The 17,697-nt window shown below is 32.0% G+C and overlaps 1 protein-coding gene across 1 annotated transcript in view; it reads right to left on the reverse strand.

Annotated features, from left to right (window-relative positions):
* Positions 1 to 3,065: 3,065 nt before the first annotated feature.
* The window catches only part of pip (heparan sulfate 2-O-sulfotransferase pipe), a 31,051-nt gene continuing 16,419 nt past the window's right edge, over positions 3,066 to 17,697 (reverse strand). Inside the window, exons 3-8 of the mRNA XM_011057217.2 lie at positions 8,379 to 8,452; positions 6,134 to 6,340; positions 5,538 to 5,617; positions 5,177 to 5,458; positions 4,851 to 5,005; positions 3,066 to 4,570 (exon numbers count right to left, since the gene is read on the reverse strand). Coding sequence (XP_011055519.2) covers positions 4,389 to 4,570; positions 4,851 to 5,005; positions 5,177 to 5,458; positions 5,538 to 5,617; positions 6,134 to 6,340; positions 8,379 to 8,452 — 980 coding nt within the window. The 3' untranslated portion in view covers positions 3,066 to 4,388. The remainder of the gene's footprint in view (positions 4,571 to 4,850; positions 5,006 to 5,176; positions 5,459 to 5,537; positions 5,618 to 6,133; positions 6,341 to 8,378; positions 8,453 to 17,697) is intronic.

Raw genomic sequence — 17,697 nt, forward strand, 5'->3', positions numbered from 1 at the left:
TATTAATTTGTTGTCTAATCATTTTAAATGCATGATTAATTTATATCTAGACAAGACTTGTATTAATTTTTTTCGCCATTTTTAAGCGAACTTATTGTTTATGCGCGAGATGAATATCGTGGGAGAAAGTTATGCGTGAAAAACACAGTTGTGATATACATATGATTAAAGCTATTTAGAGTACAATACATTCTACAAATCTAGAAGAAGACGAAATGAAGAACAATACTCGGAAGTTTTGGTATATAACCGGTGTAAATGTAAGACAAACTATTTTTGTTAGTCTCCGTTTATATATATGTACGTTATCTTAATCGCTTCGTAACTTTAAAGACATCAGTCTCGGACATAGAAGAAAAATCAGAACATTTTTGGCAGCTTCACTCCTGTTGCAAATATTGTTGCATTATCTTGATAAATTACTGTTTGTAACTCATCAAGATAAAAGTTTGAGAATATGTTGCGAATAATAGAAAACAATAATAGAAAACAAATCAATAAAAGAAAGCCAGACATTGATAACTATACAATAATTATTTTATACAATGTTATAGAATACAGACTGTTAGCTAATTAAATCTCAAGAGTTTTCAATAAAATTTGATTGACTCAACGGGAATTAAATTTAAGATTTTATTGTTAAATAATAACTTTTTACGAAGTTGAATTTCAATTGAATTTATGCCAATGGGTTTATTGTTAGAAACATATTGATTATATCGGAATATTCAAATTTAAAAATTTCTGAATCTCTTTTTTATTCACGATGGCGTATTTTGTTTTGAAAATTAGAGGAATTCTAGAAATTTAATTTTATATCTTCAAGTAATTTTGAAAATTGCATATTTAACGACAAATATGATATACAAAGTTAAATAATTGAACTAATGAATTGAAATGTAAATGAAATAAATTAATAAAAGAAAGAAAATTATATGTATATATATATACATATACATACATATATAAATAACATTGAATTACTCCTACTGTATTTTTATATGTATATGTCAGGCCTAGAGCCGAGTTGCACATTTCGATTTTGCCTACTGTCATCCCTACTCCTTTTGTTTCACAGCATTTAGGGCCATGGCACAGTAAAAAAAAAATTAAGGCAGTAAAATGTGGAGCACAGACTTTTGTATAATGTATAACACATAAGGCATAAAAAATTCAACCAATCAGAGTTCTTTATTTCATGGAAAGGAAGAAAACGAAGGATTTTGATTGGTATATTTCCTTAGGCATTACGTGTTACACGTCTAAGATGTAAGCAGTACGGAAATCAACATGTTGAATTGGGTACTGCTTCCATTGGCCTTACGGATTTTACTGTGATTGGTCAATACGCTTACTGTTTATGTTTTTTTGTGTGCCATGGTCCTTAGATTGCGCGCGGAAATAGAATGATCGAGTTCTGGTACATAACAATATATATATAAAACTCTATAAACAATGAACGTAGGACAATATGTTTCAAAGTCGCCCCAGTGAACTGTATGATTTATACTAATTTACAACTAATATCATCCTTGAACTCGATCGTTCTATGTCTTTGTGTGCAATCTAAATGCTATGAAACAAAAGGAGGAAAGATGACGGTAGGCAAAATTGGTCGAAATATGCAACCCAGCTCTAAGCCTGATATGTGTAATTCTGTATATTTTCAAATATGAATGAGACATGAGAGAGTGTATATCGGTACCGTCCATATATTATCGTCCGTCCGTATCCAAACATTTCTAGAACAACAATAATTAGTATTAATTTATGTAGAAAATCATACAGATATCTAATTTTTAACACACACCTGGTGCATGTTGTTGATAAAAACGTATGGATCAATGGACCGATGGAAAATGTGCCTGAACATTTTTGGCCATAAATCACTATTTTACTAATTAAATTATATCTCTTCGCACACACACAAGTACTATGTCCAAGACTTCTATGTCCAAGACAATGTTGATTAGTATTGCGTAGTCCAAATATATTTTTCTATGTAGATATATATACTAGGATAAGTCGACCCACTGAATCTTTTTGTATCGTCGAAAACACGAATATTATTTATATTATTAAAAGAAAAGAAGATGAGATACAACAATCGAAATGGTTACTCTAATAGTGTATAAATGCACCTACTTATACATTTTCGTGATCAACCTATTCAATTTTATGTTTATTATAAATTTTTCATGCACTTTGACGTATAACAAAGTGTAATTTTAATGTAAATCTTTCTGTTACTGAATTTTACATAAATATGTTAATAAATATGTTTTAGTAGAAATCGGACATGCGTGAATGAAGATTGAATGTTATGAAAGAGCAACTATATATACAGATATATATACACATATTATATATGATATATTTGTATAATATACAAACTGTACATGAACAAATTTTATCCATATATATATATATATATGTATATATATATATATTATATAGATATATCATATTATATATAGTATATCCATATAATATTTATGTATAATATTTGTTCTCTATATATTATTAAAATAAAAAATAAAAAAATAAATTCGTATAGTTTTTTCTGTTTCACGATTAGGAAAATCTATTTGTAAGTCTTATTTATAATTCGTCTAACTTTAAGTACTAAATTCACATTAGGTATTCAAATTGTAAATGCTAAATAAAATTTATATTAGCTCATTCGATAATTTAAGAAAGTACATAAACGCACATACGTCATGGTTTGGTGTATATTTATGAATCTTGCTTTAGATTCTCAAAATAAAAATAACGCTATAGACTTAAACTTCTAATTATGTCGCCGGATATGACTTGGCATATACTCTTCGTTTAAATGATAAATGCTACGTGTAGTTTAACATGAGAAATTGAAATAATATGTATTAATATCTGTTTAAATATTTAAATATTCCCCAATATAATATTAAAAAGATCAGTTTTTTTGTTTATTATTATTAATCAATAATTGGAAGAATTTGAATAGCATAATAAATTGATAAAAGGCATGTTAGTAAATAATTGAACGATGAGACAATTAAATAAAAGGTGAATAAAGGTGATCGTTCCTTTTCAAATGGCAGCATTTTATTCCAAATAATCATAAGTCAATGAGATACAAACGTATTTTTCTTTTACAAAAGCGATATATTCTAATATAATCAATACCCTGTACATTTTTCTCTATAATTGCAAACACTCCACAATAAAAAATATCATGGTTTTATCAGTCTTTGCGTCGTTCATAAGTCGCTGGCGAAAAAAATCATTGCAAATACTATTCATTAACGAGAAATATCTCTATAATGATAAAAAATGCCTAGAACTTGCATGTAATTTGTATGGTGACGTCTATTAAAAAGGTAGCCACATAACGTCTGATCGCAAGTAATCATTCGACACTTACTCAGAATGTTTCTATTTTTGAATGTCTCTATTGCGTGATACATTCACGTTATAATAAGTTTTATACGATAGATCATTTTTTACCGAACTTGGAACTTTATAAACATTTTGCTAAATGCATGGAAACTATATATTTTATTTCTTTAATTATTGTTTTAATTGTATTTATATTAAATTCTGTTATTAGACTCATAAGTCTATCAAGATTTGTCTAAATGCGCCAAACTTCCTCTCATGACTTCCAAATTATCTTCTTTGTCTTTTATATCATGAGATCGTCAATGTACTAAAAAATTTGATAATATCATAAGATTTTTGTTTCTTTATAATAGATCTATCAAAATTTTCTTAAAAGCATGGAACTAGATCATCACAGTAATCACGCGAAGAATCAATTATTTTTTTTTTGTCATAAAATTTTTTTTTTCATAGAATCATTGTAGTTAAAAATTTGATGTCATGAGATTTTGTTTCCTTAGATTTCTTTTTGTTGATTTCTTTAAGTATATCATGAACTTAAGGTCATTGCATTTATCAAAAGAAAAATTTATTTTTTTTGTCTTTTACTCGTAAAATAATTATTATAATCAAATTCTCAATAAAACATAACGAGCTCTTGATTTTGGCAAATATGCAATTATTAAAATTTCAATCTCAATAATATTGTAATGACTGAACAAATAGAGCATATATTGATCTAATATATTAGTTTAAAGATTATTATTTAACTCTTATATTCTTGTAGAAAATGAATTTTTTGCATTATTTAATTTATTTAGGAGATTTTTATAAATTATTATTATTTATCAAAAGTAATTATAATTTTTTGTATAATAGATCTTTATCGAATCATTAACATTAATAAATGCAATTGCATTAAAGTTTTTCTATTGTTCTTTGTACGTACAATGTTTTTTACGTAATTTAATAATTGCCTTCGCATGTGATAACAGATAGAAAAGATGTTCTTTTTAAAAATCACATTACGATTGCGGAACATTCGATTGCAACTTGAGAGCTCTGTATTGTCTATAAAGTCGCTGCTTGCAGAATTGGTAGAATTCGACCTCGCGAGTAAAGTTGCTGCGCACCAAGTTCTTCACTTCTTCGCTGACTGGCGGTTTAAAGAAATTTCGATTGATCCTCGTAAAGGAATTTACTTGATCTAAAAAAATTGAAAGATATAATTATTCAGATAACGTAAGAATAATATAATGTTAATAATTTATTGTAACATAATTTGAGATTATTTTTGTGTATTAATTGCAATATATATATATATATATATATATATATATATATATATTTTAAATAATGTTTAAAAGATTTGAAGTCATGCTTATAAAAAGATAGTACGCAAATATAAAAGTATGATATGTTGATGAATTAATGTTTGATCAAGCTAAAGATTTTAAGATTTATTGAGCAATTCATCAATGGCTTACCATAGTAAACATCGGTAGCTCCCTGGAAAAATCGTGGTACGTAGTTTTCTAGTACCGTAAGAGTTGTATTTATATCTTCCAAAACGCCAACTACCGCGTAATGCTTTTCCACCGCCAACTTGGCTCGCTCCAAAGCACCAACGGTATTAAAAGGGCTTTTAAAAGAAAAGTATGTCAGAATATCGCTTGTGCATTCCATAATAATTATAAAAATATATACTGTACATTATCATCATGTTATTTAAAGTTTATCGTGAACTTTTATACGATGGATTCTAATTTATTTATACAAAAGTAATTTCCTAATATTTTGCAAACATTCTTACGTGCACTTTTCACTGTGTCCGCAAAAGAAGAGAGTTTGTCTACGATGATCGCCGATGCCCTCGTGGATCTCACCCTGCAAATATCTGCACTCTCGATCGCCCTTCAATACGCACGACTCGAAGTCCTTTTTGAGCCAATTGGGATCGGGCAACGGTAGATCCGGGAAGATCTGCTTCCTCTCCACATAGTACCATGGTGCTCTTACGTAATAATACCAAGATATGACCCTTTCCACAGGATCGCGTACTATGTTGATATAAATCGGCTCCGGTAGATGGAATCTGCCGAAGAAGATGCAAGAAAGTAGAAAATGGCAGTAGCAATCATTTAAATTGCCAAGGATAATCTCGTGGTACTCACTCTGTGAAGTTAGTAAAGCAGACGTGCTTCACGTAAACAGACGGTTCCGAATAACTGCTGACCATCCTGGCGAGATGTAACTGAAAGCATAAAGAAAGTTAAATGAAAATTATATACAATCTGCACTACAGGCTATAGCATTTTGAGAAGGATATTGCAAAAAGTAATTAATCTTTCATTATTATTTTCGTTATTGTAAGCCTGTAATAAACCCACCCTAGCTGGGAAATAAGATTTTTTTAAAGAGAGTCAAATGTTGACTTCAAACGTCCCCTTAAATTGCATGGATTCTTATGATCTTTCTTACACTTTCTATCTCTTCTTTTATACTTTATCCAGTAATATCTCTTCCCGTTCTCTTTTCCTCTTAGCTACATAATTTTATCAAGATGAACGAACTCCGGATAAAAAAAGGGAAGTGATAAACCGTTTTAGCGTTTAAGTCATTGGATCGGTAATACCATCGTATTTTTGTATCACCTTGTAGGGCTCAACGGTGACAGGATTGTAAATTAAACTGGTAATTACTATGCGAGAGGCTGACATCACGCAATTGATGATAATTGATTGGGTTTTCTCGTTGGAGGTCGTCGTACCTGCTCGATCGGCGCGAGACGTATAGTCTCAACCCGCTGCACGCGGTCCCTGTTGAACGAAAATGCATTCCTTATTGACAGCCTCCTCAATAGCTCCATAAAGGTCTGTGAACCGACTTTCGGCACACGATTAAAGAACAGAACCTGCCGGTCAGCTCTCTTGGTATTGTTGAGGGTGTCGATATCGAGCGCTTCTTCATCCTCGTACTAAAAACAATTGTAACGGTACAGCCACATTAATTATTATATGTTACCAAATCTGTATATCGATTTGAATCGATACATTTAAATTATTTAATTTTCTTTACACAGGGTCCGGCAAAATGATCTCCCACATTTTAATCTTTAATAAAAACATTTTAATTTGTAAATGCTATTTAGATTTTATTTTTATTAACTGAAAATTTATGCTATGCCATTTGTTTTTATTGAGTTTTGAAAATTACAGAGTCCAAGTGGCGACCATTTTTTTCGATACACATTCGAAGCTGATTTCTAAAAGTTTCCATCACTCGAGCAATAATTTGAGGCGATATTCCTGTAATTTCTTGGCGTATTGCCAATTTCAATTCGTCAATGGTTCGGGGGTGGTGTTGAAAAACCTTCGCTTTCAGGTATTTGAAAGCAGCAATACGCCAAGAAGTTACAGGAATATCGCCCCAAATTATTGCTCGAGTGATGGAAACTTTTAGAAATCAGCTTCGAATGTGTATCGAAAAAAATGGTCGCCACTTGGATTCTGTAATTTTCAAAACTCAATAAAAACAAATGGCATAGCATAAATTTTCAGTTAATAAAAATAAAATCTAAATAGCATTTACAATGGCGTTTTTATTAAAGATTAAAATGTGGGAGATCATTTTGCCGGACCCTGTACTTATTTGCAGTCAATTAAAATGATATATACGTAAATATAAATTATTTATGTTTTCTACATTTCCCTCTGGAATCTGTAGAATAATGGAGTTAAGCATGTCAGGGAATAATCAAGCGTACATGGAATATCCGTGAGTAACGCAGTGTCAGAGGAATCAGGATGCAGAGAATGTTGCGGACGCGAAGTGCAATTTACGAACCAGTTTACCCGTTCATTTTCGGCGGGCTCATCTGTCATTATCGGCGGGCTGCACGTTCTCTGCGAAAGAGAGAATATATTGTTCCACGCGGAACGTCCGATTCCCTCTCGTTAGATAACGATTCGTGTTATTAGCAAGTCATTCCTCGGCATAAGGCGAACGAAGGTAAGCGCAAGTGCAAGTACGAGCTAGACAGCTGCCCCGCGTTGCGAATTGCGATACCCAGCGGCGCGGTAATAAGCGACCCGTTCTCTCTTTCGCATTGCATCTTCCGTGTATATTTTTATCACTAACAGTACCATCGATCGGGGGGGGGATTTCTTTTTTCTTTCCGCGATCTACGCGGATCGTGCATCGTATGTTAATTTATTCGGCACGTTATATCGGATGTCGTATGTCGTCGCAAAAATTAGCGCCTACATCTATACATATGTATGAGGAAAAAAACTGGGACATGCAGGGATATTACTTTTGTATCATAGATGAAAGAAGGTGTGACTTTGTATTTTTTTCTTCTTTTCTCTTATTATTAAATAAGAGAGTCTCTGTCATAGCTGTAACTGGTTTTTTGTGTCGCATTGGAGAGATCGACTAAAGCATGCGAATAAATTTAGAATACTATTATCAGTATTTGCCGATCTTTCATTTCAGCGCATTTGGCGTTTTCGAATTAATAAGTAAAGCGCAATAGAAAATCATTGAAGATTCTTTTATAACACGATTCATACATTATCTTGATCTCTTTTATTTTTCGTATCTAATTCGATTTTATTCTGGTACATCGTGCAAATATAACAGTATTAATAATGTAAACAGATCAAAGTCTTGAATAATTTACTGATTTAAGAAATACATACAATATGTAACGGATAGATTTTTAAGAAGGTCGTTTAGTGATATATAGTAAATAATTGTAAAATATCGGTTTCAATTTTAATAATTTGACAAGAAAAATAACATCAAGAAAACAAACGAGATATTAATGAAAATATAATATGCTTTATTCGATTTCTTAATTAAAATAAAACTGTTATTTATTGAAACAAATAATTACTTATTAATAATTTTATCTACATCCTAAGATAATCTTATATAGATAATTCATTATTACCAAATACTAACAATTATCAAATAATTGTTCACTAAGAAAAAATAAATGTGCTAATTACCTTTTCCACGAAAATACGTTGTACATTTGGATAATGGACGATACTGTTTGATTCAGAATCCGTTTGGATACCGTCTGAAAACAGATAAAAATTTTCAATAACAGTTAAATTATTCTAATGATAAAATTATTAAAAATAACATAATGACTATAGAATAACAATAATGAATATATTAAAATAAGTATTATAGATCTTTTTTGTTGATTAAAAACAATAGTCGACTTTTTGATTTTTTTTCCCCGTTTATACGAAACGTGTGTAATTTTTTCTCCGCTATTGTGGAGAAAACTACGATGAATTTGTGTCGTGTCATTCGGAAAAATTACCGCCGGAAGAAGATAAACTTCGTTTAACGTTTGATAGACGACCCTGTCGCGCAAGTCAGCAAATGCCGAGATTCCTGCCTCTGCTTTCACGGTCATGTGGAAAATTGCGTACATAACGACGAGATCTCCTACAAATACGTAGCCTCACTTCAGAGACTTTATGAAAAGTTTCATAGAAATTCTTAAGCTTTGCGGAATTTTTTTGATTAATGTCAATTTTTCTTTGTGATATCAGTAAAGAAAATCGAAACACGTTGAAATATTCCGAGAGAAACAAATGAAAAATATGTCATTCTAAATTATTTGATGCGTTAAACTACATAAATGTATATATTATTGCAATACACACGATTTATTCGATATTTCAATTTTTTGCATTTTTCTTTGCAATACAATACTAAAATTTTAATAAATATTGTCAATTAAATTAATTAATTATTTAATTTTGTACAACCACAATAAAATGTGATAATTGTTGGATCTTAAACAAATTCCCAGACTTATTCTCGCTTACGGTTCTTCAAACTCGCATTTGTATTTCTGATGATGTATTTCTTGAGTGTCGAGGAATTGTTCTCTGTCGTGCAGATCTTTATCGCACTTTTCCCAACGTATATTACATATACAGTAGGAATTTGACACATAAAACTGCGCCGGAAATACCGTAAAGTCCACGCGATCCGTTACACGCGTATAGAACATTCGTTGAATAAAGTTATTTAGCTGGAAAATCCACGCTATTGTTCGTTCGAAATACCGTAGACATTGACAGATAAGTTCACCTTTTAACTGTGTGATGCGCGGGTAGTTTGATACCCGTAATTAGCATTCTTTCTAATTACATAGTCTCAGCATGCGCAGAGTATTGTCAATATCTATGTGATGCAAGATACAAAAAGTATAATTTACGCCACGTTTCCTGGTAACAATTCAATTAACGAATTACAAACGAATGGTCTTGAGCTGGATCGAGGAAGTGATGTACCATCGCAGGACGTGATCGATCATCAGTGCAACTTCATGGAATTCATTAAGACGCCTAGAAAGTATGACTTCTCGGTCCCTTGTTAGCTCACTGGAATACCCTCGGATGTATTCCGATTGTGAGTCGCGGGGAATGAGAATCCCGCGATGGATAAATTGGTGATCGCGGTGATTAAGAGGTCGCCGTGGAACTCGGCCAAGAGCAACGATCTGCAGAGGGACCGGAATCGAGGTCTCCTGTAGGCGACCGTTGGTCATCTTTAGAAAGTTACCGCTCTCCTCGAGAGCGACTCTCATGCGCGCGGAACGAAGAAGGAGAGGAAAAAGGTACGGCGCGCGAGCTGCCGGCAATGCATGTCTCCTTCTCTCTCTATATATTTTTTTCTTTACGTCTCTCTCTTTCTCTCTGTATTTCTGCCGCTACGCAGCCAGCTGGAAATGAGATCTTGTTTCGTGCAAAACCAGTCGATCGTTCTATATGCACTTTGTCTCTGATCGATGTGACTAATCAGATTTTTCCGTCCGATTGAATGCGAATTAACTCGCGTGATACGCTTAAACTGCAAGAGCCAATTTTAAAAATCAACTCATATGCATTTTCTCTTCCGGACGCTTATTATTTTATCATTTAAGATTCAAGTGCCGAAAAAGATGTGACAAAAAATATCAAGCGCTCAAAGTCATTTTTCGATATCACATTTCTTATTAATTAATTAACAATTATGCATGTACCATCGGAAAGTTTCATGAAGTGTTCCCAGAGCTTGGATATTGCGATCTTTTTGCTGGGGATTGTTCAGGAAAACAATTTAAATATATTAACACATCGTTGATCGGAAGTTATTAGGTGCGCAACTAAGTTCTCGCTGTTATTTTGATGCATTTCCATCAAAATAACAGCGAGAACTTAGTTGCGCACCTAATAAATTCAGCAGAACGCCCGAAACATTCGTGCGGAAAATGTAGCAGCAGGGATTCATGCAAGTCGGGATCATGCAAGAGATAAGCGCGCAAGCAGCTTCTCTCGCGATCACGAGTGGAGGTGGTCAGTTCGTGATCAGACTGACAATGATAGCAGCCACAAGCGCGGGTAGCTTCTTGTGACCTCACGCAACGCAAGGAAAGCCGACAGAGGTGATCATTGATGGTATCGGTTCTCTCTCTCTCTCTCTCTCTCTCTCTCTCCTCCCCCCTTTCTTCCTTTTTAACTCCTTTTTAATCCCTTCCTTCTTTTGCACATCTATGCGAATCGAAGTCTTATCGTAACATTTTAAAAATTTAAACGGACGATTCTTTAGGCTTAGACTTCCGATTGATGTGCGCCGCAGCTGCAACTCACGGCGACTCGCGCACAATGCCGATGAGTTATGCACAAGATTGGTTCACGATACTCGCGTGCAATAACGGTTTCTATCAGCATTGTATTCCACCCGTTTGTAAAACTATGTCTCATTGTCAGATAAAAACATGAGATAAAATCCAAGTCGTGGGTGCATACTGCGATAGCCATAATTAATTTTGTATTAGCTTGTTACCTGTGTTATCATGATTATCTACCGCAATACCGTACAGCAATGCTGTACATTAACTGATAATAATGACCAAGTACGTAGTTATTATGTGTCTAATATTTTTTTATGGCATTTCACACATCCTGCTTTTTTTTAAGTAGTTACAGTACAATAATAAAGAAGAGAAAGATAGAGTTCTCAATTATTCAATAATAATATAATACAAGCATGTAATATATATTCCTCAGTAAGCTTTTTTTGAATTATAAATTCTCAGGACAATCTCGAGATAATCCTTATTTTACGAATAAAATATCGAGAAAAACTGAAATAATAAACCTTTCTCGCAAAGAATTGGTAAAAAAATGAAATTATGGAAAACAAAAGGATCTAATACTTATACTTATAACTTAAAAACTGCGAGAGACAAAAATCATTTATTTTCTTCTCATAAAGTTTCTGAGAATTTTTTCAGAATTTTTTAATACTGTATTTTCTCATGTTGGTAAAAATAAGAAAATGCAGTACTAAAAAGTTGATAAAAAATTCTTAGAGTTTTATGAGAAGAAAATAAATAATTTTTGTCTCTTGCAGTTTTTCTATAAAGTTGATAGTATTCGAGTAAAAAATTATTCAATACCAATATTTGGCAATTAATATCTCGTTAATTATTTGCGTAAACTGCAAAATGGTAGATGACTTCTCGACTCAGTTTTTCGATTCACCCTACCTGCTCATGATGGGTGACGAAATATGTGAAAATCACCCCGTATACACGAGGTCTCGACTGATTCAGCAGCACATCTGCCCGCAGCATATCTGCGTAAGATTTGCTTCTCTCAGCGGTAACTCGATGAGATGCGTTTCATCGCGATTAAATTACATCGCGTAAATTGAAAATTGTTCGATAGTGTATAATTACGAGCAACAATTATCGTGCTTGCACATGCATCAGCGGTCTTTCCCATGATTCGCAACGCTGGAGGATACAGCAGCCAATCGGCGACGCGACGGCGAACTTCGTGACCGATACAGATGCAAGTTTAATGGACGGACAAGATACCGCCGCGCTGCGTCCGGAAACTGCACGCCGGGGGCACCGCGGCGTAGGCGTAGGGGGCTTTATTCACGTCATTCACGGCTTAAGACATAGCCAGCAATACTCGCAAAAAACCATCCGTTGCATCTTCCGATCGTTGATCTTTGGCCGCCGCGGTGCTGGAACGAGAACGGTTCTTGGCTCTTTACGCTCTATCCGTGGCGCTCTATTATACAAAATGTTTTAAGCAAAAGGTAGTATAAAAGAAGGGCAAAGAGCCAATGACGCAAATAAAAAATTATAATTCAGATAAGAAAACTTAATACAAAAACAATTAAAATACAATAAAATGAAACAAACGTTTCAACTCCAATTGAGTCATTTTCAATGCCATCATACAATAATATAAATGTCGTTCTAAATTAAAAATTAATACATAATCTTACAATATTCTTAAAATTAACAAATAATTCTTTCCTCTTTCGGTGTAATACGTTGTGAGTCATTTTTATCAAGAATTAACAAAGTCATAAGAAAGTTCTGGAAAAGTAACCGTATACAAAAAGAATTAATATTAATCATATAAAAATTAAAAATATGATGATATGCCTTAGTAAATCTGTTAAAAGTCCCATAATACACAACGAGAAAAAAATGTAAAATGTGGTCCATTTTGTGGTACAGTAAAATAGTCTTTTTAATTTAATAGGTTATTAAAGCAAATTCGCAAAAGTAACGAGCATCTGACTTAAACGATGTCACACAACGAAATGTCAAACAGAAAAACATTATCGATAAACGGAAAAAGGAAAAATAGGAGGAAAAGGACAGAAGATGTTAGAAAGGAGAAAGTGAATGTATAATGTCAGAATACAAATCCGGCAGACTCCGTGTCAAAAATGTTTTAACTACTAGCGTTAAAATCCTGGGTATCAACCATGGAACTTTATCCCTAGGATGAAAAGTGAAAAGTGAAAATTTTAATCATTGGAGTTAATGGAAAAATTTTTCACTTTTCATCCTAGAAAAGAAGTTTCATGATTGATACCCAGGTATGAAACTCTTTTGAAGAGAACTAGAAATAAAGATTTGACAGTTCTGTTAGAGATCTGTTGTTCCGATTTTTTGTTTTCAATTTGACGAGAAATTTTATTTTATTATATTACGTAAAATGGAAGAAAGTCGTAACTATAAATTGTAATGCGTCGTTTACATGAAGTAAGAAGTAAGAGTAAGAAATTGACGAATCACAGTCGAATGTGAGAAGAATAATCGATTGTGATTGGTCAATTTTTTAATCTTACTTCTTACTTCGTGTATTGTAGATGCATAATTTAACATTTAAAGATAAAATTATTATTATACAACATGGAATTTTATAATATGTATTACTATATATGTATACAATTTATAATACATAACTATATGTAAACAAGATTCCAATAACATTATTCCAATAACATCAAGTCGTTATACTATTTAATAATTGTTTTAATTTTTATCTGTTTCTGCGAAGAAAAATAAAATATGTTATAGATCACGGTAATTTTTTTTTATTTCTTATCTGATTAATACAGTTATATCATAAAGTAATCAAAGATTTGCAACTACTAAAAAATAATACGAATTGGAATTCAGAATTTATGTAGACACGTCAATTTTTCCACATTCTAATTTTGTACTTATGCGATGGAACAACCTAATTTTTTCGCAATTTAACGCTGTGTTTATTGCGCATGGAAGAATAATTTCACATCCCATGAACAATGAGCAGTAACAATTAATTTTTATTTTTATATCCTTTAATTATAATGCATTGTTTGTATTTGTATGTATACGAATGCTTTTAATATTTCAACACATGACATGATATGTTAGGTTCTGTAATAGTTCACTAGAACACACTGTAACTTATTTTGCATTATTTTGTATAGGATAAAAGTTTGCGAAATATCTTTATTATAAGTTTATTTAAAATTTTACTTGTACCAAAAAATAATGGGTGAATATCTAGAAAAAGGGAACTACCTCCAATGACCTTGAATTTTTCAAATTTTTTTGTTAATAACTTTTGTTATTAACATGTTAGCGCAAATGACTTAAACGCTTTGTTTCAAGAATTTAAAGCCATGATTGCAATCTGGAAAAAAGAAAACACTCAATATTTCTATAGATAAAAGAAGAAAAAAGATGATGATCGTATGTTTGTAAAGAAAAAATCGCTCCAGCATTTATTATATTGACAGCACGCAATAAAGCATCTGTGCTTTTCATATGATATTTCCTTATGATAAAAGCTAAACTTAAAAAGAACCTGTAATGTTATGTATTTCAGCTTTTTCGTTAAATCGTGAAATTAAAAAGGGTTAACCAATCTCGCCTGTACTGTCAAGAATCTCGTAATTTCTAATTATTATATCTATTGTGAATACTCCGGATGATTTCCATTAAAAAAAGATGATATTTTACCCATATTTGGGCTTGGAAAAATTCATGCGAGAAACTTTCTTTTCTTTGTGGCTGAAATATTGTGCGTGCATCGCGAGAAAAAAAAGGCTGTTAGTGCAGTTACAGAACAGGTCGACGGTGAGGATGATGCCATGCATGGTCTGCCGGACCGGACTGCTGACCTTTTATTCCCATTTTGGTTACGGGATCCGTTGATCCAGAACTTGAGAAAGTTACAGAGATCGGCAAAAAGAAGAGATGATGGGACGATGCTTGATGTCTTGGGCGATTTTACAATCTAATTGTTCGTGACGTCTAGAAGAAGCTTGGTAACTTTCTTTATCAAAAGTAGGACTAACGAGGCCTTTTCCGCCTTTCTTTTACTGAGATTCTGAGCAAATCGATGAGTATACTGCTGTATGTACACCTGCAAGGTAATTTGAAAAAAATCTAAAAAAAATTAGAGAGTCATTTCGCCCTGATTGGGCTTGGCCGGCGTGGGAATGCACTTGTATATATGTACGTATGAATAGTTGTAGCGTAACGCAAACGGTTGATTGACCGTGACAGTGATCGACCGTACAATTTCCTTAATCAACGATTCAGGAAATAAAGATCGCAAATATTGTATCTGTTTGTCTTCTTCACGAATCACACAGTTGTGCGTATACATATAGTCAAGTAGTGTCAATTGAAGGCATCGATCTTTCTCTGAAAATGCCGAGAGTAAATTATCAAGTCAGTTTTAAAGATTTTCTTGAGGGTTAACTAATAGTTAACACACAGGATGAGTACGTAATAAGTTTAAATAAGCTACAGCTGTATTGAAAGTGAATAAATGTGTCAATTGTGAAAGTCAATTGTGTATTCTTAATATGTGCCAAATAGATGATTAAACTAACGTTAAGGATAGGCAGCTGTTGTCAATACAGATAGTATAGACAGTAAACGCCTTAAGTAACATCGTGAATTTTGTCGAAACAACTAAAACAGTCAATAATTGCGAGAAATGTTTGAGTTTTGGATAATACTATTCTGCAATACCGCGAGGAAAGATGTTGCATATAAAGGAATGTCTTACACGAGAAATTCGAAAGAGAGTCGCTCGACTACTTTCGCAAAGCGCGCGTTGTAAGAATGGGAAATGTGGGTCGAGATCGCGACTTCGAAGTCGTTTCGATCGAGACCCTTCCTGCGATTTTCATAATTAAACATCTTATAATCCATAATAAGGCAAATCTAATTCGAAGAACAAAAATGTGATGGTAGTTAAATTCTAAAAAAAGTTTAATTTCCAATTTCATCGAACGAGGAAAATAATGGCTTTGACTTTCATATTATTATTTTTATATTTAATCAAATAATTTGTAAGTTAATTATAATTATATATGTACTTATACAAAGAGGATAAGGTGGTATTAGCACTTCACTTACATTTTGTACAATAACTTGGTTAATAATCAATATTTAAATTTAAAACTCAATAATAACATTTGTTAAAATGTTGTTCAATCGACTCTAGCCTTAAAATTATGAAACATTTTTTACTTAAAATGCTATTTATAAAAATGTAGTGACACTACATAATGGCTTGAAAAAAAAATAGGGATAGTAATATGGCCTTTCACAAAAATAGATATAAAAAGTTGGTTTTGTTCAAAAAATAATATTTGGTTACAAAATTCACATAAAAAGTAAAATATTATAGAGTATTTGAATTATGTAAACATATGTACAGATAACTCCTGCCGCATATAAGTTGCTCAGTACTAGAAATCTACATACACGTAATATATGGTAAACTATAGATTAACAATAAAGCTACAATCAATTATCAAATAATTATTTTAATATGAAAACCTCAAAAAAGAGACCGTGAGTAATCAATTAAACGCATAGAGGACTACATTTTAGCAAAATGCCATGCTATTGATAAATTTGCATAACTCAAAATCTATATAGTCAAATAAAATGTTAAATAGCAAGCAACGTATATTCAAATATATTATATATATTTGTGTAATAATGCGCTCAAGTTAAAGAAAAATAAGGAAGTAGGTGTAATTAAATACTAAAATGTACCTTAGAAATGTTTCGAAATACTTGAAAGTAAAAATGCATTATAATAAGTGCTGACTGTTGAGTATTGGTATATTAACATCATGATGTAACGGCGAGCTACTGAACAAATATTGCATAAGTAATTAGGATTCGCTATATAATAGCGGAAATATTAAGGAGGACCAATATCTACACTGGTCATAATACCATTTTCTCTTCTACTATATATATATAATTTTTTTCTTCTTGATTTTTGAAAGTTCAATCATTTTTTATTTTCTAAGAAACAATCAATCCACATATTGAGGTTTACATGGAAAGGTTAACATGGATTTAAAAAATGGAAGACGACAATAAAAAGTCTTTTTTTCGGTATGATAAGGAATTATTCTCGTCGCAGAAAACTCGTTTTCAGAATGTCTATGAAGCATTGATCGTGACATACCGCCTGTGGTCGACGAGAAGCGTTTATAAGATTCCGCGGTAATAGATCCAACCGTAAAAGATATAAAGGGCTTGGCCTAAAGTCCTGAGAAAAACAACTCGCTATTTTTATGATAACCGCAAAAAATATGAATTTTTTCTAGCTTCAAAGGATCCGAAAGATTTGCATTCGTGAAGACACTAATGGCGAAAAAATGTTTAGAATTAGTTCATATTACCAATAACTCGCAAAAGCATGTTTTATATTTGATTAACTGAAAAATGAGACGTTTATACTAATTGTAAATTTAAATTTTATAACAAGATGTTCTGGTATCATTACTAATTTCTTTGTGGAATTTAGATTTCGTTAAAAACTTATTTTATATTAGTTGATCATATTCTAATAAATACTTAACACAAAAAATTTAATATGTATAAATAATTTATAATTATTTATTTAAATTACTGACTTAAATTATTTATTTAAATTAATTACTGACAACTAATTTACTCATCTTAATTTA

This window comes from Acromyrmex echinatior, chromosome 2 (assembly GCF_024713525.1).
Source record: "Acromyrmex echinatior isolate Ae372 chromosome 2, ASM2471352v2, whole genome shotgun sequence".
NCBI classification, from domain to species: domain Eukaryota; kingdom Metazoa; phylum Arthropoda; class Insecta; order Hymenoptera; family Formicidae; genus Acromyrmex; species Acromyrmex echinatior.